The 27,753-nt window shown below is 43.2% G+C and overlaps 1 protein-coding gene across 3 annotated transcripts in view; it reads left to right on the top strand.

The window, feature by feature from the left end:
• DNMBP (dynamin binding protein) overlaps window positions 1-27,753 on the top strand; it is a 94,298-nt gene that overhangs the window by 23,187 nt on the left and 43,358 nt on the right. For 2 of the 3 annotated variants that reach the window (XM_079793384.1, XM_079793385.1), the window contains 3 exons: window positions 1,867-2,021; window positions 3,172-3,294; window positions 8,718-10,685. In XM_079793384.1, the coding sequence (XP_079649510.1) occupies window positions 1,877-2,021; window positions 3,172-3,294; window positions 8,718-10,685 (2,236 nt within the window). In that variant the 5' untranslated portion in view covers window positions 1,867-1,876. Of the gene's footprint in view, window positions 1-1,866; window positions 2,022-3,171; window positions 3,295-8,717; window positions 10,686-23,067; window positions 24,925-27,753 lie in introns of those variants that run through there. The other variant, XM_079793386.1, reaches the window with a different exon arrangement.

Raw genomic sequence — 27,753 nt, 5'->3', positions numbered from 1 at the left:
GTCATTTTCGGGTAGAGCAAAGACGTTCTCAGGGAGAAGCTTTAACTCTTTCAGATGACAAAGGTCACTCCGTGTGATGGGTAGCTCTCTAAGTCATCCTCGGGGCTTATACTTATTCTTTACTTGGTATTTTAGATAATGAGGTATGTATTTAGTCAGATAGTGAGATGGAATTTGTAGTGAGAAAATGTAGTAGAAGGAAAGTAATATCCACCTTGTCCCAATCTTGGGGAGTGGTTTTAATAATGTATAGATGGCTAAGAGGCTTGCAAAATACTATGTTCATTTTAGAAAAAAACATATTTATGACACACCCTTCTGTGGAAATCTGACATCTGGCAACTTTAGCTCCTTGGAAGACGGCCAGAAACTAAGAACAGGGCCTCAGAGCACATAAAAAATAACTGTTGAAAAACTCTAGCAGTAACACATGTATTTTACCACCACAGGAGAGTTTGTTAGCCTCTCATTTGGAGCTTGTTTACTTTTTATTTATCTGGGAACTTTGAACAATGTTGGCGGTGTATGTGTGGTCCCCCTTCCCCAGGAGATTATAAACAACCATCTAGGAAGAGGTTGGGAAAGTTGACAGAGGAGATAAACTGATAGCAGAGGGAAGGCTGACATCAAAAGACAAAGACTTAGAAGCTATACAGTACTGGTATGATGTGTTACAACACAGTATAGCAATGTATGGTCTTCATAATGCACTTGTATCCATCAGCCAAAGAATTAAGTCATGTGCAGTGTCTTTTGAAGAAGGCAGAGAGATACATAGTGTGTCCTTTTAAACATGGTCCAAGTTTTGACATGTTGAAATGGTAAATTCTGTAGTGTTTATAAACTTGAAACAGCACACTGTCTAGAGATGCCATATCAGTGACACAGATTTGAGCTTGTAGCTGATTATGGAAAAGATGTGTAGTAATAATTGCTAACATTTACACAGCACCTACTGTGCCAGCCCTGTCCTAGATTTTGGAGACAGGCAGATCTGGGTTCCCGATTCCACCTCTAACTTATTGTGTGACTTTGGACCAATGACATCACCTCTTTGAGCCTGTGTCCTCGCATGTGAAATTGGGAACCAATAATATATGACACCATATCCATGCAAGGATACTACACAAGGTTGGCACATAGGTGTCTTTGAACCGAAAATACATTCTGGAGCTGGTGTAGTGTACAAAGTTTTGTCTGGAGGTGCCATCTACATAGCCCGTCTTTGTTCTTTTTAATGAATTTTTACTTTTTTATATGTTTAAAACCTCAGCCACTTGTCTGCTGCTGTTATTTACTCCACGTTACTTTTTTTTTTGCAGACACAGTTTCAGTAGGTAGGAGTCGAATGCCTTCAGTCTGAATTCTGGCCCTGCTGCTATGAACTAGTTTCCTAACTTGCCGAGCCTCAGTATCCTAATTTTTAAGATGGTTATGGGAAGTAAATGAAATGCCACATGTGAAATCCCTATGTAAATAACATATTTTTTAAAAATACTCTGTAGCCTTGTACTTGAAAAATGTTAATTTCCTTATTGCCCTCTGCAGGCATATTGAAAAGTCTGTGTTTCCCAACTTGTATCTTTTCTATCACAGGTATAGGTCACATTTTTTTTTTTTCGGTTCCAGAATGACTTTGAGAATCAAATGAAAAATGTCTAAGGAAAATGTATGAGGAAATTATTATTTTATAAGAAATAAATGAGACTACTTTGATAAATTTACGTATAAACTTTTTATTTGCTTAGCTTTGACTTTATTATAAGTATCATTATATCTTAACCTATGTCATTCTCAAGATACCTATCTATATTACAGTGTCTTAAGTATTTATGCTTACCCATTTCTTTTGACCTTTCTGTCCAGGTTATAAAACATGGAGGCTGGATCAGTGGTTCGAGCCATCTTTGACTTCTGCCCTAGTGTATCAGAAGAACTGCCACTCTTCGTGGGGGATGTGATTGAGGTGTTGGCAGTGGTGGATGAATTTTGGCTTCTAGGAAAGAAAGAGGATGTTACAGGTAAGAGGCACCTACCTCCTGTTTTCCATGCATCTGGTTTCCTTTCTTTTGTTTTTTACAACATAAGTTACCACTAATTTCTTTCATTAATTAGCTTAGGGAAGGATGGCAGTTTGCCCCCCACACTATGCCCCTATGTTAAATCCCATCCTAACTTACATGTGTTTATGCAAATCTGGTTTGGAATATGTTATACAGTCCTTAGAACAGACCCTGTTGACACTTAGCCCACATTTGTTAGATAATCGGTTATCTCCCAGTAGAAATGATATCTCAACTGAGACGAAATGATGAGTAGGAGTTAGCAAGGCAAAGGGGATAGGCAGAGAGAATTGCTTATTCAAAGGCCCTGGAATGAGAGAGAACACGGAGGGACTGAGAAAAGTTCAGTATGGCATGAAGTGTGAATGGTGGAGGAGGGGGATAGTGCTTGGGAGTTGAGATCATGAGAAGTTAGATCATGGAGGACAGACTATGCCTTGGTAAGGAGTCACAGAAATGAGAAACCATTACTGCGCTTTAAGATATTTATCAGAATTTTAGGAAGCTCTCGGCTGCCAATTGGAAGATGGTAGGAAGGGGCAAAACCAGAGGCAGGGAGGCGGGATGGGAGGTTGGTGCAGTAATCTAGGTGAGAGATGCTGATGGCTTGGACCAGCGTGGGGGCTCTGGAGGTAAGTGGACAGGTACCAGAGACAGTTAGAAGGTGGAATCAATTAAACCTTCTGATGCTTTCCAATTGACAGGCTCTGTCTCTCGTCTACCTCTACCTATTAAAACCTACCCATCTTTAGACTCAAATGCTATCTTTTTCATATTCTTCCTGACCCATTCTCTCCCTTCTCTGAAATCCCATAGTAATTTGTGTACCTGTATTGTGACACTGGATTTTAGAATTGAATTTTATTTATGTCTGAACTAGATTTTGTCTGAATTAGATTTTCAGATCTTTGATGGCCAAGACTGTCTTATTCCTTTCCCCCTCTGCAATGCACCTTGCATAAGTGACACCCAATAAATATTCATTGGCTGGAATTGCATTTTCTCACTGAGTTTTTAACTGGGCCCTATTAATGGGCTCAGAAAAACAATTTTTGTCCTGGTACATAGGCATAAATATATTTTTCAAAATATTTGCTTTTATTTTCAGGACAGTTCCCCAGTAGTTTTGTGGAAATTGTGACCATTCCCAGCCTAAAAGAAGGAGAGAGGCTGTTTGTGTGTATCTGTGAATTTACATCCCAGGAACTGAACAGCCTTTCCCTCTATCGAGGTAAGTTGATCAAGAGTAGACTGTTTAAAATTAGATCAGGGGAGCCCTAGCTGGTTTGGCTTAGTGGATAGAACATCGGCCTGCAGACTGAGGGGTCCCAGGTTCAATTCCGGCCAAGGGCACATGCCCGGGTTGCAGGCTCGATCCCCAGTGGGGGGTGTGCAGGAGGCAGCTGATCAGTGGTTCTCTCTCATCATTGATGTTTCTGTCTCTCTCTCCCTCTCCCTTCCTCTCTGAAATCAGTAAAGAAATATATTTTTAAAAATAATTAGATCAGTAAAGTTGGTCCATTTTGACAAATAGATCTTTTTTGGACTTTTTATAAGTGGCTAACTTCTGGAAGGTCTCCAGCAATACTAAGACAGTGCTGACAATGCCAATGCCTTCTGTTTTAGCAGCATTTTATAATTTCCACAGTATTTTCTCACAACTTCATTCTCATTTGATCCTCAACACAGACCTGGGAGGTAGCAAAGTGGGTATTATGAACTGCATTTAATAAATGATGAAAATGAGATTCAAACAATGTTACCTGCAGATGAGAAGTTTTAGCTTCAGAATGTGAAGTCCTTTCAGTGGATTACAAGTCCAGCATTGTTTTTCCATTGCCCCATGCTATGGCCACACTTGACTACATATATCTTTTTTTTCTCATAAAAACCGATATGGTTTTACTAACCTCATTACTATTTATTAATGCATAATAGTAGGGCAGCAGTCGTGGTATGGAAATTAAGAGGCAGATGTAAAATAGGCCTATTTTGCTACTCTACATTTGGAATGTTATTAAAGTTCTCATCAGAACCAGTTTGAAAGGAAGCAGTTTAAAATGGATAGTCATAGCCAGGTCTCAAATGATATTCCAAGTATTTCCCACTTTTGTACTCTAATACAGCGGTCGCCAACCTTTCGGACCTCACGGACCACGAGTGGTCCACGGACCACCGGTTGGCGATCACTGCTCTAATAGACATGTGACCTTCTAAAGATGGACTGTTAACCATTTCAACAAGTATACTTGATGTAGCCCGTGCATTTCTGCATAAGCATAGACACATATCAATGCAATTTTGTGATGATTCAGAAAATGGTCTCAAAATGGTAGAATTTACTGATATGTTATTAATATTGTTACTTGCTCTTTTGAGTATGGCTTAATTTTTTAAGCCCTGCATATGAGACAGAGAGCGAGAGCGAGAGTGAGAGAGAGAGAGAGAGAGAGAGAGAGAGAGAAGGTGGGGAGAGGGAGAAACCTCACAAACCTCCTTAATCCTTGGTCAATAAAAAGAAAGGAATATTGCATTTTGATCTTAATCTCAAAACCAAATTTGAAAGTTTCTTTACACTTCACTTTACACTGAGACTCTGCTTGCGTTCTGTGTACTTCCTTGCTAATGAGTGTGGGGAGGCAGGCAGAAATAGGTCAAGATGTTATGGCAGGGAACCATCTGTCCCTACTCACCTCCCACTGGAGGGCTGTGACCCAAGGCAGGCCAGTCAGAGGGTGTGGAGAAAGGGCTTCCTCCATGCTCCCTGACTGGGCATGGGGACAAACACCCAACCCAGGTACGTGCCCTTGACCGAGAATCAAAACCAAGACTCTGGTGCAGAGTCCAATGCTCTAATCACTGAGAAACACCAGGGCAAAGATGAGCTATTTTTATTATTCTTTTTTAAAAAAATATTTTTATCAGTTTCATAGAGGAACAGAGAGATAGAAACATCAATGATGAGAGAGAATCATTGATCAGGTGCCTTCTCCACACCTCCTACTGGGGATCGAGCCCTACACCCACAGGCATGTGCCATGACAGGGAATCGAACCGTGACTTCCTGGTTCATAGGTTGATGCTCAACCACTGAGCCACAATGGCCGGGCTATGTTTATTATTCTTAACCTGGGATTCCTAGAGTTCACAGAGGTGCTTTGGGGGACCTTGTTTCCCAATAATTAGGTGAAGTTTTGTGTGCATGTACATTTTTCCGGGGAGATTCTAACTAGAACCCCAGAGATTCTTCCAGCAGATGTCACCCTTTCTCCTTTTCCCAAAGCTGTCTTATTGTTTTGGACTGTTCCCTGTATGTGGAGTTATATTTAAACTCAGCAACAAGTCTATCCATTAGAAGGATCAGTGCAGCCAGGGCCACTGACTATACCAAAAAATAAAGAGAGGGAGGAAAAAAAGAGAGCCCCCCCCCCCGCCCCCGACACACACACACACAAATGAGAGTATTACAAAGAAAAGAGAAAAAAAAATAGTGGGAGGTGAATATCACTAATCATTGCCCTACCTAACACAATGCTTATCCCTTGCCAATAACTTTATGTTTCTAGACCACTTCCTCATCCCCCCAAAAGGACCAATAAAAAATAAACTGAACAACTTATTTACAAATATTTATCAGTCAAATCTGTGATGTGAGATATCAGGATTAAGGTTCTGATATAGCTCATATGTAAACGTAAGTAAAATATATGGTTGTTCTGCATAAAGCACACAGTGCCCTGGGCATTAGGATTCAATGAGGTATCTAATACTCAGAGTCAGGTTACTTGTATTCAGATTCTAAGAGGACTTGCATTCATTCTTATTTATTCCTAATGCAGTTCTTGTTTAAATAAAACAACCTAACCAGAAGAAACAAGCAGTGTGGCCTCTGGGATTAATTGTGCATGAGTGAAAGGCTCAGGCTAAGAGTCACCACACTTCTTATTTTTCAGTTCTCGAAATCTGGCCACGGTACTCCAGGAGTTCCTCACATTGGTGTCTCAGAAGTCTAGAAATGACCACTCGGTAGCCTCCATTCCTAAGGGATCACCTAGGGTGCCAGGGGAATAGCTGCATGGCTCTTTCAGATGAAAATGAGAGACTCATGCAAAAAATTCAGCAAACAGGATTATAAAATAAGGGTGTTGAACAATGAGCTCTAAAGTGCTTTTCAGGATGCTAAATGGTGATTTTAAAAAAATCATCTTTATTATATAGAAATAACCAACAGAATGACAGTCTATCTATATCTATAAAGCCTAAGCGATGTTAGGACTGGTCAACCGAATGACCAGTTGACTGGTCACTATGATGCACACTGACCACCAGGGGGCGGATGCTCAATGCAGGAGCTGCCCCTGGTGGTCAGTGCACTCCCACAGCCAACCTCCCACGGCCCCTTCCCCCACGGCCAGCCAGCCAACCTCCTGAGGTCCCTTCCCCCGGCCAGCTGGCCCTGATCAGCCCTGATTGCTGGCCAGGCTGAGGGACCTCACCTATGCACGAATTCGTGCACCGGGCCTCTAGTCAGGTAATAAAGCTTAGTAAGATCATCACCCAGCTGAAAATAGGAAAACAAGGCTTCTTATAAGAGTTTCATGGAGATCTGGCAAAACAAGGAAAATATTATAATTCTACAGCTTTAAGAAGTCCAGTTTATTTCAAAGCCAGTAGAGTAGGAGGTATGGCATGCTTTTATTCTCCTTATTCACCAACAGGCCTATTCACCAAAAGGCCTATTGTGTGTGAACAGTAGCCGTCTCCAGTGAGCTCCCTTGTGGTCCTGATGGAATGGCCTTAGAGCTGGTGAGGGGAAATCACTTGTAGTTATCTGGACCACAAGCTCTGTCCAATGGGTATTGAATCATAAATTAAAGGAATATAGAAATATAGGACCAAGACCTTATTTCTCAGGAATACAGTATCAAATCAGTGAAAATGTATTGGGTGCCTACCACTAAGTGCAAAATTTTACATTAGGGGCTGTGTAGTATATACAAATACAAGTGTCAAAATTGGTAATATGGATCACTTACTATGATCATTTACGTAAGATGAATGTGGGCTTCTAGTTTCTTTAAAGTGGCAAGCTAAGGCTTCAGATGAAGAGGCTTGTATAGGAGACAATGAGAGTCCCTTCGTGTGAAATAGGGTCTTATAGGTGACATATATTGGATAGCTGGGGGTGGGAGCAGGGGATATTATGACTGGATATGAATGCCAAGTTACATGGAGGTGAAAACATGTAGCTTAGTAACTAAACCTTTTTGGAGAGTATCCAGAGCAAACTTATTTTTTATATATTTCAGGTAGTAAGAATAGGATTATTAGAGAAGAAGCCTTTGACAGAAGGAAGAAGCCTTCATGCTTCGGGGTAAATGTTTGAGCAGGGGAAGGATATGATAAAATTGATATAGTTATAATCTTAGGCATGAATCACTTGGTAGACTGGAAGAGACAGTGTCTAAGGTCAAGGTTTATAAGAGTGAGATAATGTGAGTTGGACTAAGATGGAAGCAAAGCGCAAGTAATGAATGGAATAAATATTCTGAAAGAAGAAATTAGAGGAAAAAAGGAAGTTGGCAGCATGGAGCTCGTTTTGGAGGGAAGGTATAATTCGTTTATTTGATAGTTAGAATTGAAGAATCACTAGCAAATGGACAACAAGAGCTTTGCTTATGTGAGTCTATTGATATTTTACCATATTAGCTATAAAAACTGATAAATTTTTAAAGTGTTTATTCATTTTTTAAAAGCCATGACATACTAACATAAGTAGTATATTTTTAGCAAAAATAACTAGTTTTCTAAGCAATGAACATTTGATTCTTACAACATTGTTTTATATATTTGCAGATCTCTTTAATATTTAATTTAATAAAAGAAAGCTGGATTCTCAAATTTGTATCTGTTTTCATTCTTCAATATGTTGTTTTGAGTGAAGTATATGAAGGCAATATGATAGTTTTGACCTTCTCAGACCCTCTGAAAGGAACTTGGGAACCCCTTGCCCCAGATCCCATGGACTACACTTTGAAAATCACTGCTTTACAGGAGTTTTCAGTATATTGTCATTAAATTGTCAAAATTCACTAAGTTGTCAAAAGTGTTCATTGCTTAAAACTCTTGGTGTATATTTCCTTGAATTCAGTAAATGTTTAAAATGATGGTTTATAGAATTAGTTATAGTAATGCTAGAGGCCCGGTGCACAACATTTGTGCACTGGTGGGGAGAGGGTTCCCTCAGCCCAGTCTGTGCCCTCTCACAGTCTGGGACCCCTCGGGGATGTCTGCCTACTGGCTTAGGCCAGATCCCCCCTGGCAGTCAGACATCCCTCTCGAAGTCTGGGGCTCTCGCAGTCCAGGACTCCTCTCTCCTTACTGCCCGCCTGCAGCGGAGGTGGGAGAGGCTCCCACCACCAACTCTGCGCTCGCCAGCCGTGAGCCCTGCTTCTGGCTGATCGGCGCTCCCCCTGTAGGAGCACACTGACCACCAGGGGGCAGCTCCTTAGGTGAACATCTGCCCCCTAGTGGTCAGTGTGCGTCATAGCGACTGGTCGTTCCACCATTCGGTCGATTTGCATATTAGGGTTTTATTATATAGGATTCTCTGGGGTGATGACTGGGACCATTATCTTTGCTTCTCTTTTTTAGGTGACCTCGTGATTCTCGATGGCGCTCCCACTGCCGGCTGGCTGCAAGGCCGAAGCTGCTGGGGTGCCCGGGGCTTCTTCCCGTCCTCGTGTGTTCGGGAGCTCTGCCTGTCCTCGCGAAGCCGGCAGTGGCACTCGCAGAGCGCCCTGCTGCAGATTCCCGACTACTCAATGGGACAAGCCCGGGCGCTGATGGGGCTCTCTGCCCAGCTGGATGAGGAGCTGGACTTCAGAGAAGGGGATGTGATTACCATTATCGGAGTTCCTGAGCCAGGCTGGTTTGAAGGGGAACTAGAGGGTCGAAGAGGCATTTTCCCCGAAGGTTTTGTAGAACTTTTGGGGCCCCTGAGGACTGTGGATGAGTCGGTGAGGTCTGGAAATCACGATGACTGCATGGAAAATGGTGAAGTAGATACCCCTGCAGAAGAGGAGAGAGGGCCGGAAGAGGAGGACGAGCAGCCAGGGACCTACGGAATCGCCCTGTACAGGTTCCAAGCCCTGGAGCCGAATGAGTTGGATTTTGAGGTAGGCGATAAGATCCGAATTCTGGGGACCCTGGAAGATGGCTGGCTGGAAGGATCACTGAAGGGCAGGACAGGCATCTTTCCTTACCGGTTTGTAAATTTATGTCCTAAAACAAAGGTGGAGGAAACCGTGGTCCTGCCACAGGAAAGCAGCCTTCCCAGGGTCCCTGAAACGTCTTTGGGTTGCTCAGAGAACTTAGTACTGGGAGAAAAAGGACATGAATCTCATGAGTATGAAGAAGAGAAGTCCAACTGTATTATTTCTGAAACATCTGCTTCTCCCCCAGGTCATCTGACCTCTGAATATGAACTAAACAAAATCTCTCATTGGGATGAGGGCACCTCGAGGGGGCCGCCGAGAAGCCCAGGCCCAGGGCATGAACAGCCTCTTGCCAGAGACTCCGCCACAAAGGATTCTTCAGACGTAGTCAATGGTGTCTCCTCCCAACCTCATGTACCTTTTCACCCCCAACTGCAGAAAAACCAGTATTATTCTAGAGCAGGAGGGAGCCATCCAAGCTCAGGGCAGTTCTCTGACCCTTTTCCTCTAGAAGCAAGGACTAGAGACTATTCCAGCCTCCCTTCCAGAAAAACATCCTCCCAGGCGAAGAAGCTAGCGTCTCCTTTTCATGAAGGCTCCTCTCTTTCAGCCTCCAGGGTGGTCAGGCCTCGCCAGTTGAGCCCTCAACTCCAGGGCAAGGCCGGGTGTCCCCAAAAGGACCACACACCCGAAGGAAAAAACGCTGCCCGCTTTTGTTCCGAGATGAAGCCTGGTCTGCGAGCCGTGGCGCCCGCTGTGGAAGCATTGGCCCTTCCCCAGGGAGACGGCCACGTTGACCTGGACTCGAAGCTGACACAACAGCTGATAGAGTTTGAGCAGAGCCTGTCGGGGTCTGGCTCTGAACCAGATAAAATTTTGCGCCACTTTTCAATCATGGACTTTAGCTCCGAGAAGGATATTGTCCGAGGTTCCTCAAAGCGAATCCCCCAGCAGGAGCTGCCTGGGCGGAGAAAGGCCCTGAGGCCACCGCCACCCCGTCCGGCATCCACTCCTCCCCATGTGCTGCTGGACCAGAGCCTGAAACCCGAGCCGCCCTTGGCCGTGCGGCCCTCTCGCCCAGCTCCCCTGCCCCCCTCAGCACAGCAGAAAATGAATGCCGTACCCCCCAAACTCCTCACCGGTAACCGTCCTACCTGTGGGACCCTAGGAAAGGAGGCCCCTGAGAATATGGAAAAGACTTTGGACCAAACTTCCCAGTGTCCGTTAGTACTGGTGAGAATGCAGGAAATGGAACAGGACTTGGATATGTATAGCAGGGCTCACGAAGAGCTCAACTTAATGCTGGAGAAGCAAGAGGAATCCTTAAGGGCAGAGACCCTGGAGAATCTTGCATTCTACGAGAGCAACATTGAAAATTTGAATATGGAACTCCAGCAACTTAGAGGTAAGTGATGAAGAAATAATATATACTTATTTCTTGACACCCATAAGTCCAAGTAGTAGCCTACCCATATTTTTTAAGGATATGTTACCATCTTGGATTGACAAAGAATGACTTGCTTTTTCATTACCTAATTTCTTCTCGCACCACAATTAGACTGCTCTGTGTTGATGTATCCTATGACCATTGTGGCCTCCTGGCTTTATTTGCAGCTCAGTGACATTTATACCTCCTATACTGCTGTGACATCCATAGCAGTCATGTAGATGGGAAGTCCCCAAATATAGCTTTCTTTAACCTGGCCCTACTAAAGGACTGAAGATGTCTAGGCTACGACTCATGAGAAAACTGCATCTTGTATCTTTGTGGCCTATAGACTAAGATTTCAACAATAATAATAATAACTAACATTTATTAGCTTGTTAATAAGCATTTGTTACCATTTACTTACACAGAGAATCTTCACAGCCACCCTGAAGGTACCGGGGATAATCCTTATGGCTACTTTATAGATGGTGAAACTACAAGTTGTAGAGATTAAGTCACTAGCCCAGGGAGCAAGGATTTGAGCCCATGATTTTAACTACTCCAGTTTACTGCTTCCCACCTTGCACATTCAGAAGTTTACATGCTGTTCCTTAATTTGGGGGTGACCAACCCCTGGAGATTTCATTCATGTTCACCAGGCTACCAGGAGAAATAATTTGCAAAGTAGGAAGAGTAAGAGAATGAGACACCGGCAGTTGTTCTAAGACCCAAGGAGAACCTGACCTCAGGGCACTTTGGCATGTGCCCGAGGGCTCTGCACCTGCACGTCTTCAGCAAAGTGAATAATAAAAGTATTCTGTGGGTCTAGACATTGCAGGATACTAATAAGAGATAGAAGCAGGAGAATGGTGACCCAGGGAGACTGGGCCAAGATGGCAGACCAAGTACACATACCTACTCCCTTGTCCTTCAGATTTCTAAAAGTGAATGAAAAAACATAATTAAAAATCCCAAGAAGAGTATTATCACAAGGCTGGAAATCGAGTGATTTTCTGAAAGGATTCTTGGGTAAGAATTAAAAAAAAGAAAAAAGAAAGAGAACACTTCTACATGTCATTGAAATATATAATCTTGTCACAATATTTTGGTTCATAATAATAATAAACTGCATTTATTTTATATATATTTCTCATCTATATACAGATATAAAAATCTCTAAAACTTTAGTACAATCCTAAACTAACACAGGAAAATTATTGTTGATTATTAAGGTCACTACTATTATCATTTAAGAACATGTGAATAAAGAGTTTTTAAAAATACAGGATAATTTATCATTTTAGGAATTACCAGGAATTCCAGTTTTTGTTCCTGAACCCCAAAGATTACTATCCTTGCGGAATTTATTTTATTTTTTAAAATATATTTTTATTGATTTTAGAGAGCAAGGGAGAGGGAGAGAGAGATGGAAACATCAGTGATGACAGAGAATCATTGATCGGCTGCCTCCTGCACGTCCCCTCCTGGGGATCGAGCCTGCAACCCAGGCATGTGCCCTTGACTGGAATAAAACTCGTGACCCTTCAGTCTGCAGGTTGACGCTCTGTCCACTGAGCCATACTGGCTAGGGCTATCCTTGCAGAATTTAGAAACTGCTGACCAACAACTGAAAGAAACAAGTGCCAATTCTCTCTCTGGAATGAGGTGCCTTCCTCTCAGGTCTTAAAGTTTTCCAAACACTTGGACTAGCACACAGTAAAAGACAGACACACAGGGCGTGTAGACCACACTAATGAGAACCAGGTGGCATCACAAACAGTCCCACTAAGACTTAATATCATACACAGACTACATATTACCTTATGTAAAGAAAAGAAAAAACTGTCCTAGCTGGTTTGGGTCAGTGGCTAGAGCGTCGGACTATGGACTGAAAGGTCCCGGGTTCGATTCTGGTCAAGGGCACACGCCTGGGTTGCGGGCTCGTTCCCCAGTAGGGGGCATGCAGGAGGCAGCCAGTCAATGATTCTCTCTCATCATTGATGTTTCCATCTCTCTCTTTCCCTCTCCCTTCCTCCCTGAAATAAATAAAAATATATATATTAAAAGAAAAGGAAAGAAAAAAAACAAGCTGAAAGGTATTTGCAGCAAACAGGAAACTATAAAAAGTAACATATCAGATTTGAAAATATAAAATAAAACTTCTAGGAAATGAATCCTCATGACTTCATATTTATTCCATAGTCTTTAGAAGGAGCAATATGAACAAAGGTGTAAGTGCTATATAGATTTAGGTGTGAACTATTACGAAAATCTGTATATCACGCCATACTTAAATTAATTCATTCAATGTATTTATTTCCTGTTGATCTAACTAGATTCATACTTATACTTAAGTCTTTAAATTAGAAGTGCTTCTTAATAATATTTTCTTCTAATTCTCAAACTCCTATTTAATGCCTACCATGTGATAAGCATAGTAAGGCATTTGCCCATACATTTTCTTATTTGAAGGAGGAGGAGGAGAAGCAGAAATAGCTACAATAAAGAACTTCATTTTGGGTCTGGCACAGAACTGGACTATTTTGCTACCCAGTAACTTTGTCTCACTGACGTTTCTGCTCCGACAGTCTCCAGCCCCCTGGTAGTCCAAGTTCAAAGTTAACAATAAAGGTAGGAAATCTTTTAAAGCTCTGGAGGTAGAACAAGCAACTTCAATTCAATTTCATCCAGTTAAACTAAATTCAACTCATCAAGTATTTAATGAGTCTACTGCCTGCAGAACCCTATGCCGAGTGTGTGGGAAATGACACACTGCCTAATACACAGTATCTGTCTTCTCAGTAGGCTTAACATTTTCATTGAGAGGCACAGAAACACTAAAAATAATACCAACCAGAATTAAGTAAATATTGTACCAAAAATTCTTTAAATCTTAGGCCTTAAATGTCACGATTAGAGATTGTACGAGACTGGATTCAGAGAATAAAGCCTGGTGTTTAAACTGATTAATTTCCTCCTCTTTCAAGGGACTAATTTTATTGTTGGATAGGTTTTTTTTATGAAAATAGAAAAAGATGACCTTAAGAGGCTCTGTCAGTGATTGCAAGAAATAAGTAATTTAATCATATTAGCAATTGATATAAAAAAGAAAATCAAGTCAACATTAATACACTGAATGCAGTATTTAGTGGATTCAAATAAAGAAAAGTCTTTCTGATTAAGACTCTACCCATCTACTGTAGATCTTTTACAGTATTAAACTTTTAGAATTAAAAAACACATAGTAAGAACACTGACCGAATATTCAATTAGTCCTGAAAAGATCAGTTGAATAAAGAAGAATACCAATTTCATCACTTAGTACCAGTCCATTAATCCACATATCCATTGAACACTGCATGGTATTTTTAAGGCTAGAAGACATAACATTTCTGTGAAACACTATTAATTCTCAAAAGTATCGTTATTGAGAAATTCTTGCTGGCTGGAATGTGGGAGACTTTTGTTCTGCCACCTGTATGTTTCACGCAGGAATAGTTTAGAAGTATATCTCAAAACTTGTAGTTATGGAAGACAATGGAGAATCCTAGGGCTTGCCATGGCTTTGGGGATGTAGTGATGTGTCAGAACTGCCAATGTAAGGCCTTATTTTGCTTCTAAAACTTGACATTCTTTGACCATTGCTTATAAGATTTGTGCAAAATATACTCTGCACATAACCTTGTTAATATTTACCTTATTTGCAAGAATGACTCACTGTTAGCACACACATGTAACGTAGCAACAGCTACAAGCAAAACAATCTGGTTAGATTTTGATTATTTTCTCTCCTCAGTACTCTTGTCCCGGTGAACCTTAATCTTTTACTCTGTATTGGTATTTTCTGCTCTTTCTTTCAACTTAACATCTGTGGATTCCTTCAAACCAGAAACATCTCTACACTAATTGTTAAGCTTTATTCTCACAGGAGTAATAGCATATTTTCTCTGGGTTTCCAGATTTCTCAGCTGATTCTTCTTAGGATTCAAAAAGACACATTTCCCGAGAAGGAATTCCCACATGGAAACACTAGTCACTCTCAGTCCAGTTCCACCTTAAACTGACTTCAAGACTTAAAGCACCTTGGATGACCAGGGACCCAGCTGTAATTTTGCAAGAGGGCTGGTCAATTCTGATTTACTCTCAGGAATCCCTTGGAATCTTAGCTTATTACATTAAAGGTCTCCTTCTAGACTCCTCCCCTTGCAACTCTGGCATTGAGTTTTGGGCCCCTTCTTCCCAGAGAGCCATTGAACCAAAAGTTCCATTTTCTGGGACTGGCAAGCACCCTGGGGCAATGCAGTTTCTGTGGTTTTGGCCTGTGCAGTACCATCTTGTCGATGTGTTGATAGTTTTAGGTTTGTTTGTTTTTATATTTCCTCTAATTTTTTAAGCTGTTTTTTCTGTGAGAGGGTGGGTTCAAGTAACCTAAACTTCCTTTATTGGCAATAGAAAGCCCAGTATTAGTAGTTTCAGATGAGCCAGTGCTTGGCTCTGAGAATTATGAGTTTTAAATTTGGAATCATAATGTAGAGTCAGCGTAGACTATTAGGAGGCATTTCTGATTGTGTGTTGGGGAATGAACTGTCATATTGTTGGCTTCAGGATGGTACTGAATTCAACCTCGTATTCATCCAGCAACTGTTCATTGAGTTTTTACCATGTGCCAGGCACTCTGCAGGGTATATACCACAGTAAGAAACATGGATGAGCTCTCTGCTCTCAAGGAGCTTCAGATCAAATGAATTGCTGATTAATTAATTAAGGCACATATCTAAAACATAATACCCTCAAATCTGATAAACAGGTTGCTTTCTGGAGCAGTGGAAACATTCCGGGTTAGTACACATACTCCGATTTCCCAGCACAAGTTACTTTGGGAAGCTCTGACTAGGACTACACACTGCACTGAGGATCTCATGGTAGCATATCACAGTTCTTTCTGTCTGTACGAGAGGTTCATCTGCCTGAATCTGATAAACAGAGTTGTGCATTCATTTCTTTACTCAGCAAACGTTTCTTGAGTACATACTATGAGCCAGCCACTAGTTGTGCATTTATTAATAAAAAAGGCACAGTCATAGTATCATTCATATTTGTATATCTTTGAAACGCTAGTGATCTTACTGATATTCTCCTCTACACGTACTCGCTATCTGTCTTGCTGCCTTTGAATCATGGTAGTTACTTTTGGTGTGGGCCAGACCCCGTGGTTCCAAACGGTGGATGGTAAACTGTAGAGTGAGTCAGCCTCTTTGGCATCAGGAACCTGGCCCCTAAACTTGTCTCTTCCCTTTAAGGTAATGCCAAGAGGAAGGATGACCAGAGACTCTTGGGGTCATTTTTAATTTTAATTAAAATTAAATGTTGCAAAGCAAATCAGAATATGTTTTTCAGGAAATTAGCATTTTCAGCAAGATATTGGGTGGAACCTAAGGCCCATTAAAGAGAGCCATTAGATTAACAAGTTGGAGAATTACTGATATGGAACAATGACATCTTTACATTAAAGTGATACATAATATTCCAAACACATCTTTAAACTTCGAAAGTATGGTTTTTCTACGTACAGAAGCAAGTTGTTATTCTGAAGACTCCTTGGGATGCTTCGGGTATAAAAATCCTTTCTTGAATTAGTAAAAGATAATAGATTTAAATAGCCAAATAATTTTCTGATCTTTCAAAATAAAAGCTTATGTAAAAGGAATAACAACCTTTCTTTCTAGTTTGTCAATACATAAGAAAAAGCAAGCAAGTATCCTCGACTGTATAACATCTGGTTTGGGGTGTTGCCTCGGTAAAACTTAGCTCAGTTACTTCCAATGGACTTTATCTTGGTATAAAACAGCAATCATAGTCAGAAGCCTGACGGTTAGTAGACTGTTACTTCAGGACAGAAACTAGTTATGTGTTTTTTTAGGACAGATGTTTTAATGTATGCCAAGAGTGTAGCTTAGAATAGTTAGCTTAGTTATGATTAACCTGTGAATCACTATTCTTTGTAGTTTGTAGCGTGGCTTCAGAGCATTTTCTTACCCTCAGCTCCAGGCCCAGAGGTGGAGACCCTGGAAAAGATCCAGGGACTTCAGTATCGGTTTCAGATTTCACTGGGGTTTTGCAGTGCCTAGGGCAAGGACCCCTCAGCCACAAGCATTCATGCCACCAGGCCCATGTCTGAGCGTGCTGCCTCCTTCTACCAGATGTAGCGAGACCCAAAGACTAAAAACTCTGGGGCAGTCATTTAGTCAACAAATATTGTTATGCTCCTGCTATATTCCAGACAGTGTTCTGAAGTTACAGCAGCGATCTTTGCCCTCATGGGGAGAGAGAAACAAGAAGTAAAAATGTGTATGTATAGTATTAGAAGGCAAAATAATCTATGTAACCAGGGGAGACCTCACTGAGAAGTGACATTTTAGGGAAGATCTGAATGACTAGGGGAGCCAGCCAAGCCATTTTTTTTGGGCGGGCGGTATGTGTGTTTGTGTGTGTGTGGCGGGGGGGGGGGGGGGGACGGGGGGGGGAGCGGGGAAGGGATTGTTCCAGGCAGATGGGACAGGATAAGTACAAGAGCGTGTCTGGTGTTGGAGGAATAGCAAGGAGGCCAATTCAGCTAGAGCAAGGGCATGGGCTTTGTAGCACACCATTCAGGTAAAACAAGAATCCTTGGGAAGGCTTGGAGCAGTGGAGTGATACAATCTGACTTACAACTTTACAGAGTTACTCTGGCTGCAGTGTTGCTAATAGACAGAGAGACCAGTTAGACAGAGAGAGACCAGGCTACTGCAGTGATCCAGGCAAGAGATGATGGCAGAGGAGAGATGATGAGAAGTGCTCAGCTCTAGGTCTATTTTAAGTTAGTCAGTAGGGCTTGCTGGTGGATTAGACATGAGGTATCAGAGGGAAAAAAGAGTCAAGAATGACCCTGAGGGCTGGTTGTCATGGCTTAGTGGTTGAGCGTCGACTTATGAACCAGGAGGTCGAGCTTCGATTCCCGGGCGTATGCCCAGGTTGCAGGCTCGATCCCAGTGTGGAGCTTGTGGAAGGCAGCCGATCAATGATTCTCTCTCACTGATGTTTCTGTCTCTCTCTCCTTCTCCCCTCCTCTCTGAAATCAATTTTATATATATACTGGAAGCCTGGTGCACGAAATTTGTGTACTGGGGGCGGGGGTCCCTCAGCCCGGCCTGTGCCCTCTCGGAGTCCGGGACCCCTCGCTCCTTACCGTTCGGCTCGCTGCTCCTTAGCTCTGCCACGGAGGCAGGAGAGGCTCCCACCACTGCCGCTGCGCTCGCCAGCCATGAGCCCGGCTTCTGGCTGAGTGGCGCTCCCCCTGTGGGAGCACACTGACCACCAGGGGGCAGCTCCTGTGTTGAACGTCTGCCCCCTGGTGGTCGGTGCGCAGCATAGTGACTGGTCATTATGGTCGTTCTGCCTTAACAGTTGCTTAGACTTTTATTATATACTAGAGGCCCGATGCATGAAGATTCGTGCAAAAAAAGGCCTTCCTTCCCCTGGCTGCCGGCACCGGCTTCCCTCTGGCACCCGGGACCTGGGCCTTCGCTCTGGCTGCCGCCTTCTGCCTTTGCTCTGGCCCTGCAGCTCTCCTGTAGCTCCTGCCGCCCCCCTCATAGCAGGCATCCCACCCCGCCCCAGCTGCTCCGTGCCTGCACGCACATGTGCTGCCCAGAGGCCCGGAGCGGCCGGGGCGGGGTGGAATGCCTGTGTCCCAGCCCGGCTGCCACCATCTTTGTCATGGAGTGACGGTCAATTTGCATATTCTGTCTTTATTAGATAGGACTGGGGCCCAGTGCAGAGGAGATTACTGGGGCCGTGTGAGCGGGGCCGTTGCCAGCAGTGGGTGCAAGAGGCGACTGCTGGCCCTGATCTCCCCTCAGGAGCAGGGGGAGGTGGAGAAGCCCTGAGGGGCGATTGGGGCTGGCAGCCACCACTCGCACCTCCTGACAGTGCTGAGCGCTGGCAGTGGGTACAAGCAGTGGCTCTGGCGCCGGCAGTGGGTGCAGGCGGGGCCGGTGCCGGCAGCAGGTGCAAGCACCAGGTGGGACTGTATGCACGGGAGCAAAGAATTTTCAGTAACTACCAGAGGCTCACCCCGATGACAGCGACCGGTGCCCCGCCTTTGTCTGGCACCTCTGCTCACCTGCTCCACCATCCCACGGTGGCCAACGCCCGCCATATTCCGCACACACCCCCTGGTGGGCAGCGCACGTCATAGCAACCGGTTGTTCGGTTGTTTGGTTGTTCCGGTTGTTCCGCCGTTCGGGCTATTTGCATAGCCTTTTATTATATATCCTATTTGCATAGCCTTTTATTATATATGAATGACCCTGAGGATCATTGGAGTTTCCAATAATTTCTCAATTAATATCAAGAAATGTAGGAGATATTGGTTGGTGGGGGAGGTGGAACAGCTCAGTTTTGATTATATTGAGTTGCCCATAAGACAGCCAGGTAGCCAAAACCGGTTTGGCTCAGTGGATAGAGCGTCGGCCTGCGGACTCAAGGGTCCCGGGTTCGATTCCGGTCAAGGGCATGTACCTTGGTGGCGGGCACATCCCCACTGGGGGGTGTGCAGGAGGCAGCTGATTGATGTTTCTCTCTCATCGATGTTTCTAACTCTCTATCCCTCTCTCTTCCTCTCTGTAAAAAATCAATAAAATATATTAAAAAAAAAAAAAAAAGACAGCCAGGTAGAAGTATTGATTAGACAGTTTTATATATAGGCCCAGAATTCAGGGGAAAGGTTAGGGCTGGAGACATAAATTTGGGACAAATAAATTTTGACAGCACATAGACATTATTTAAAACCGTGACTTTTAGTAAGATTACTAAAAAAAAGTATAGAGGCTGGCCGGTGTGGCTCAGTGGTTGAGCATCAACCCATGTACCAAGAGGTCACTGGTTCAATTTCTGATCAGAGTACATGCCCTGGGTGCATACCAGTGAGTACACAGAGAGGTGGAGGCGAGAGAGAAAGTTGGCCTAGGGGTCTGCTTTTATTGGGTTGGGGAGGCAGCGGGGGCGGGGAGGGGGTGGTCTTAGGGCTCTGCAGGATCACTCTCTATTGGTGAGAATTTAAAGTGCAGGAAGAGAAAACAAGTGGTATTAGTTATCAAATCAACCAAGATCTGTAAAACAAAGGGGTCTCGGTGGGAGAGGCGGCCTGGGTCTTGATCTCCTCTGTGGCTGGCGCAGTGTTTAGAAGGTGAGGAGATGGATCATCAGATTGGAGGAAGGTCATGGGCCTGTGAGGGAGGAGAAACTGCCCTCAAGGTTCTTTCCTCTGGCCTAATGATCAAATACGTAGATATGTGACAGATTGGCAAGAGAAAGTAACCAAATGTAATGCTCACAACTGTAAACCTACTTTCACCCCACCCGGTATGTGTGGGAACCCCACATCCATGAGACAGTCAGAGACCCCATTTGCAGGAGAGGTTCAGAGACAGAAAGGGAACATGGGTACATTGTGAGCTAGGGGTGGGGTGAGGTGCCTTGAGGGCCCCAAAGGGTCACTGCAGAATGATAAGAACAATTGTTAAGTGAATAGGAGTGTGTCCTTCTCTAGGGTCAAAAGAGGTTGCCTCTGATGCGGAAGTTTTTCCTGAGCCCTCAGCTACAGTTGCCTTTAGTTCAAAACAATCCGCACCCCACAGAAGCGCATCTTGGGGTGACTAACTTTAAACCCCCACAGGCAGTTACAGAGACATTAACAAGAATTTAGGGAATTACCTGTCCTTGATGGTTGACTACCTTCTCCCTTTTCTTCCTTTAACCTTTCCTCTCCCTTCTCCCTCTTTTCTCTCTCCCTCTAAATCCTGCTGCTTCTAGCACTATTTACAGCAGGGTTTCTGTCCACTCTGGGCGTCTCATAGATAGTCATTACCCACACCTACCCTCCAGTAACAAGCAGCAAACATCAGGGTGGAGTGCTGCTTTGGGGCTTTTGAAAAGGGGGCGGGGGGAGGGGGTGTCGGGAAAGCTGAAGGTCTACAAGGTTGAATGTCATCAGTAGTCCTGGGATTGAGAAAAGTAGGAAAGTTATTCTCTCCCTTCTCTCAGGCCACATTGCTTTGCACACAGATTTATCACATGAAAATATCAATCCATTCACAGCTTTTGATTAGTTCTGGGTTTTAGTAATGTGGTGGTAAAGCAGAGGCACTTTACATCTTTATGCAACTCTGGCAACAGGATTTAGAAAGGAAAGGGGGCGGGGGCGGTATTCCGTATTGTAACCAGCTATTCACTCCCCACTTAACCAAAGATCATTTCTTTTAGCTTCATGTAATTTCTTCTACTTGGTCATTTTATAACTACCATCCTTCCTTACCTACAATTTGTCCTCTCTTTTTATCTCTTCTCATTGTTGATTTACTAGGTGTGTTTCTTATCATGTTAGCTTTATCAAAGATACTAAATTGCTAAAGGGAACTTTGTTTTCCATAACAGGGAAGAATTAATCTTTACTTGTACTCTTTATCCAGAAATAAGTAAGACCATAGAATTTTAGATTTAAAATGGCAGAGAAACTGTTAGCTTTCTCATTTCACGTGTAAGAAAACTGATAGCCAGAGAAGTGAAACGTAGCCACAAGTTGATTATTGGCAGAAATTGAGCTTGTACTGTTACTTTGTATAACTCATGGCAAAAGCTGCGCTCTCAAATGATGTTGCCATCCTATTGGTTTGGTGAACCAAATAAAAATCCTTATTGGGTTTAGGCAATAGGTTTTAGATGATGAGTCTTTCTGTTACTGTGTAGGTCCAGGTGCTCCTTGTGGTTGGCTGATGAGGAATCAAGAGAGGCAGGGGTGTGGCAAACTTGCCTCAGAAATAATGGTCCATTATAGAGTTTATTTGTTTACTTGGCTTGAGGGAAATTAAAGTTTTACTATATTTCGAGATAGTCTAGGGCAAGCATGTCAAACTTGTGGCCCACAGGCCACATGCCTCGTTTATTTGGCCCGTGTTAGCCTTTGAGTTTGAATATTCGGCCTAGGACCATGAAGTCAAAACAGATCTGGGTTCAAATTGTGGCCTACCTCGTGTTAGATTTTATGATCTTGGGCAGGTTTTTCAAACTCCCAAAGATTCTTTGTCTGAGGTAAAATAAGGATAATATGAGACCCTTTGTGCAGGGTAGTGAATATCAAAGAAAATTCATGTCAACTTCCAAGTTCTATCCCTGGCCTTAGCACATAATATGCACTCACAGCATGGAAGCTGTTGCTGCTACTGCTGTTGGTTTGAAAGGTGTAAGGGAACAGAACAAATGAACAAAAAGACTTTGAAAGAAAATCAGAAGATTTGACAATCTACAGGTTCATTCAGTAACTGTTAGTAGAGAATCCAAAAAGTGTGACGAATAGCACAGTAGGTATTTGAGGAAAGTACAAGGAAGTTGTGAGGAACATGAACCATAGATTTTTAAAACTGAAGGAATGAGGAGCATCATTGATGCCACTGCTCATTTTACAGATGGGTGATTGAGTCCCAGAGAGAATGAATGGTTTACCCAAGGGTAAACATCTAATTATTGACAGAGCATATAACCCTGGTCTCCTCAGCATTCTTTATATTATTTTACAAATAGGGATTAGATAAAAGTTCAAGGAATCATTCCTAGACATGACCAGATAGCTAAAAGAATAATCTTATTAACGACGACTGTCTCTTAGCATGTTACTCTCCTACTCAGAAACCTTCCATGACTCTTCATTATCCATGGAATGAAACAAACGGCATTCAGGTCCCTTGGGATCGATCGTAGCCTCCCCCTCCGTCCTTATCTCCTACTACTTCTTCCACATACGGCCTTCAAACTGTTTCCCATTTCCTAGTTCTCCGTTTGTAGAAAGTCTGTGGAAATCATGCTTTGATAGAAGGCACTGTTCAAAGGCCACCACTTCCACGAACCCTCCAGCTGGCCCATCAGGGACTTTGCTTTGTTGCCTTTGCCGCTGGTGTTTCTTATAGCACTTACCACATTCAGTCTTACTTTATAGTGTGTTGCTCCTGCATTGTAAGAGGCAAGGACTAACTAGGTCATCTTTTTCTCTTCCGCACTGCCTCACACATATTAGGTATCTCTCTAATGTTGATTAAAGTCAAATAGGTATTTTTGTACCCCACTTTCTGACTTCTCGTCTCATTCTTCATCCGGGCCGTAAATATGTTGTATGAATTAGTTAGAAAAGAGATTTGGGAAATGTGTGCTTTATGATGCTTCTCTAGCATGACAAGTATCAAGGAAAGTGTGAGCATACATAACTGTATTCTTCTGGCAAAGAGTTTCACACTATAAAATTGCCCAAACCACAGATCAGAGTAAAAGGGAGTGCTTGTTCTTCCTTCAGTGGGATGGCCAGTGTGTTGGCAGGCAGGAGCTTCAACAGCTTGTGATTTGCGTGTAAACTAACTGGTTGGTAACTTGAATCCCATAAAGCAGAGCTCTCAAAGGAGGAAGGGTTCTGCCCCTAGTTAAAGGGAAGGGAGTCCCAGAGTTTCAGATGTCCCAGGATTAGAAAGCTGAACTGGGAGGACAGAGGTTGAGGTCCAGTTTGAGCTGCACATGAAAGCATGTATTCATACCCCTGGTTGATTACTAAAGGATTAAAGAGGCAGATGAGACTGATATATGACCTTACCTGGGGCTCTTAAAGGGGGCTGTTTCTCTTTCCCACTGCTTTTTCTGCAAAACCTTTAGAGCAGGAGAATGCTTCCAGTTCATAAAGCAGCCAGGCCAGTTTGACCAGCTTGAGGGAAACACCAAACAAGGCTGCCAACTCCAATCACATGAACACTAGTTACTAATTATCCCCTGGTCTCCGCGGGGAAAGATACAGCCGCTCACTGATTGGATCCCGAGGTTGAAATAACTCCACATGTCTCCGTGCTCCAACTGGAGCAGCAAGAAGAGTGACTCTTAAAGCTTTGGGAGACATTTTGAGAAGGACAGATACAGCCTTAGGCTACACACCTGTCCACATTTCAGCCCAACCCAGGCCCATGGAAGAGAGAAGTGAAACTTGTGTCTTTAAGCACACTGAACATGTGTGAAACCCATGAGATTAGGAAAGAAAGAGAAACTGAGAAGAAAGGGCCCTGGGGCTCCAGCTGGGAGTACGAAGATTGCAGGAGTCTACAGAAAAGGGACCTTACAGTGCTGGATGGGCGTCACAGAGAAGATGACTTGGATTCCAGGGACCAGACCACCAGGCGGAATCGGCCCTACAGAAAAAGGCATTGTGGGTACTGGGATTTTGAGCAGAGTGAAGCAAGCTATATGGACTACGAGGAAGCAAAAGAAAATGGAAAGAACTATATGCACCACACAAGTGGAACTCAAGGTTGTGATGGTTACTGGAAATCAGAAAATGTAGGTTATGGAAACCCGAGCCCTGGAACTGGAAGCCCAGAGGTAACCTGGAAAGCTGGGGGACATGGGGAGACAAACGGCTACGTACATTGTAAGAATCTGGATTGTAATCCCAAGGACTCTAAAGAAACTGAACCATGGACTGGCCACAGGGGTTTGGATGGCTCTTTGGGGAATTTTGGTCAATCTCCAAACTGGTATAAGGACCACAGGAATTTTAATTATAATCTTGAGGATTGTAAAGAAACTAATATTTATTACAGAGACCTCAACGGTTTATATCATGTTCCTGGGAATTATACGAATGCTCAGTCTGTGGATTTGAATGGTGTCAATGAAGGTAAGGGATTTGTCAAATATTCTGAAGGGGACAGGAATGTTTATCAAAATGATAAAATCTATCCCAAAGCAAAGACTCATGCCCTGGATCAGAGTAATTTTGAGACAGAAAATAAAGTCTATGATCCTTTATTTGAAAACTGTGAGCATGAACTTCGGAATTACAGGGGAGCAGATCCTCTCCATCAGATGAAGAATTTGGAGTATAATGGCATTGACGCACCAGGAATGGTGGCATTTGGGAGCAGAAGGATCACCCCGGATATCCTGTGGAATCAACGGACTAAGGGAAGCCAAGGAGAACATCACTGGGGCATTCCTCAGGGCTCCCCATTAGAGAATAATACCCAGCACTTAGAGGAAGAGAGAAAATTAAATGGCCCAGAAACTTGGAAAAGGAATAGTTGCTTCCGTCGCACAGCACCCAGCACTCTGAGACGCTCAGAATTTGTGCAAAACAGGAAGAGAACCCAAGGTAAGAACGCAGTCTTCTTAGAAGTATACAAAGCATGGAAATAGAGAAAAAGGAGTGGTTCTAGCAAGGACACTTGTGTGCTTAAGGAACCTGGGCTCCGAGGGTTCTTATTAAGTGTATCTTGAGTGGGAGCAACCTTCGAGATTTAATTCCTTTGGGAGGCACTTTTATTTATTTTTCTCTCTTTATTGATTAAGGTATTATATATGTGTCCTTATCCCCCCCTATTGCCCCCTCACCGCTCCCCCTCCCCCTACTCATGCCCTCACCTCCCTGGTGTCTGTGTCCATTGGTTAGGTTTATATGCATGCATACAAGTCCTTTGGTTGATCTCTTCCCCTTACCCCGACCCTCCCCTCTAGAGCAAGAATTCATGTAATGCTATAGACACGTAACATGGCTTTAAATCAGACAGTGCTCTCATAGGAGCTTTCCTTTACGCTACTTGGTGTTGTCAGTTCACCTCTAACCCCAAATATCTTTCCATTCTTACTTTACGATTTTTGTCTCATGGGGATGGCAAATGCATTAACAGGCACCAAGCAAAACTTTACTCTTCTGGCATGTTCTTTCTCTGAATCTCTATACTTCTTTAGACATTGGTGGAAAAGACTTAACTTTGTTTTATAGATTATTCGTTCCTTGACATTCAGGAATCTTAAGTGAATGATGAGCACTAAAACTCCTGTGGAATTCAGACGATTATTTATATTCTTCTTTGCTTTGTACAAGTTAGGTATTCAAATTATTTCATCTCACTGAGCCTTAAACTTACAGATACTTAAGGTATCTGTAAAATGGGGGCATTAAGAGTCTTAGTATGTAGAGGTTATTTCTTTCTTGCCAGTTGGTCTTCTTTCTTCCAGTTCTCTGAAATGAACTATGTTAATTTTTATTTATTTATTTTTGCTGTTGTTGGTTTTGCAATTACTGGACTCCCTCATAAACCTTCTTTGATGATGTATGTTACCCTCATGCTAAGCAGACTTTCTGGCCAATTTGGGGTAGTCCTGGTAATGACCAGGGGATAAGGGTTAGAGTCAGAAAATGTGAACCATCTGAAAAATCCATCTCATACCTTTCTCCTCAGTGGAGAGTTTCTCTTCTAAGTTTCCTGCAAAATAGGCTCACTGGTTAGACTAGTGGTAGGGGCCATCGAAGACTGAAAAGCTAGGCCCCTGGTGTGATCCTGGAACTGCCAGTGGTTTATCCCATGGTCTTCTAACACAGGCTTGACTTCACTTGAATTTCCAGGGCACCATTGTGGACAAAGCAGGCTCTCTGTCTTTATTTATACAGATAAAAGTGAAACCAAACCAGGCCTTAGTTGGGAGGGCAGGTATTTAGCCATTTTTTTCTAGGTGCATTTTTGCTCTGAAATGATAGGGATTGGAAGACTTCCAAATTACTTCCAGCTCAAAAGAAAGTCTGATTGTATGATTCCTGGTGTTGGTTTCTGTGTCTTTCCCATTCCCTTCCCCCACAGCTGTTTCTTAGATGAACTTTGTTTCCCATCTTTAGTTCCTTATTGTATTAAGCCTCCTAACTGTAATCAAAGTGTATTTATTGTTTAACTTAGGAGTCAAGCCCTCCTCTCGAGTGTTGCAAAGTGGCCTATGATCTCTCCGAAACCAGTTCAGTTCCACCTCTATCATTTCTGTTTTTGAAATGGTCTCTCTTTATATTTGAGGACTTAACTTTTGATAGTATGTTCATATTTAGCTCAATTGACACCCATATATGTATTTATTGATTTCAGAGAGGAAGGGAGAGGGAGAAATAGAAACATCAATGATGAGAGAGAATCATTGATCGACTGCCTCCTGCACACCCCCTACTGGGCATTGAGCCTGCAACCCAGGCATTTGCCCTTGACCAGAATCAAACCTGGGACCCTTCATTCCGCAGGCCGACACTCTATCCACTGAGTCAAACCAGCTAGGGCGACACCCCTTTTTATACCTCTATCTTCTTTAACCTACAACAGATTCTTGTTTTTTTGCCAGAATCTGTGTGCTCTCTATCATTCTCTGCTAGTTGTCTTACAGCACATGCGCCACTGCCCTGCCTGACCTTACACAGTCACAACACGTAATTACGGAGAGGAAGCCAGTGTTGGAGTCGGTTGTCTACCTGGTGTTCAAATCCTAGCTCTGCCATTTGCTAATAGTGTAAGGTTAGATGGGAACTACTGAACCTCCCTGAGCTTTGGATTCTTTATTTGTAAAATAAGGAAATAGTACAGTCTCATGATGAGATCATCTGAAAAAACTCTTAATCATATGTCTGGAACATAGCAGGTACTCACAAATTATGACTTCGTTGTCTTTCATGACCCTCCTTCCTTTCCACTTAAAGTTGCCCCATTGGACTGTCCTTGCATGGTCCCCTCCCAAGTTCCTCATTGAGCCCCCAATGGGCACCTACCTGCCCTCCAACCCTGTTTGCAGGTTTAATTATCCCAGTGGAATGCCCTGTCCCTTCCTCCTCTCTCTCTTCCCCTTACTCCATCTGAGAAACCAAGAGCTGTTTTGTGGCTGACCCCAGCCTGCCTCCAGGCTAGAAACCAGGTCTGTTCTACCAGGGTTTGTCTTTTCCTTCACCTGTCCTATCAGTTCAGTTCATTCTTCCCTAGAGGCCTCCATTTTGACAGTTAGCGCATGTCTGTTAGGGTTTTGTCCTTAGTCCTAGGGTGTGACCCCTGGCCCTGGGCAGTGATACTTACTCACAGGTGCACCTCTTCTGTGGTCTTGGTGGAAAATTGGAAGTATTTATTGAACCTCCTAACTTGGGGATCTCGAATTTCAAACTCTGTCTTCCCAGCCCCAG

Source organism: Cnephaeus nilssonii, assembly GCF_951640355.1.
Source record: "Cnephaeus nilssonii genome assembly, chromosome: 16".
NCBI lineage: Eukaryota > Metazoa > Chordata > Mammalia > Chiroptera > Vespertilionidae > Cnephaeus > Cnephaeus nilssonii.
This window is presented reverse-complemented; position numbering and strand designations above follow the sequence as displayed.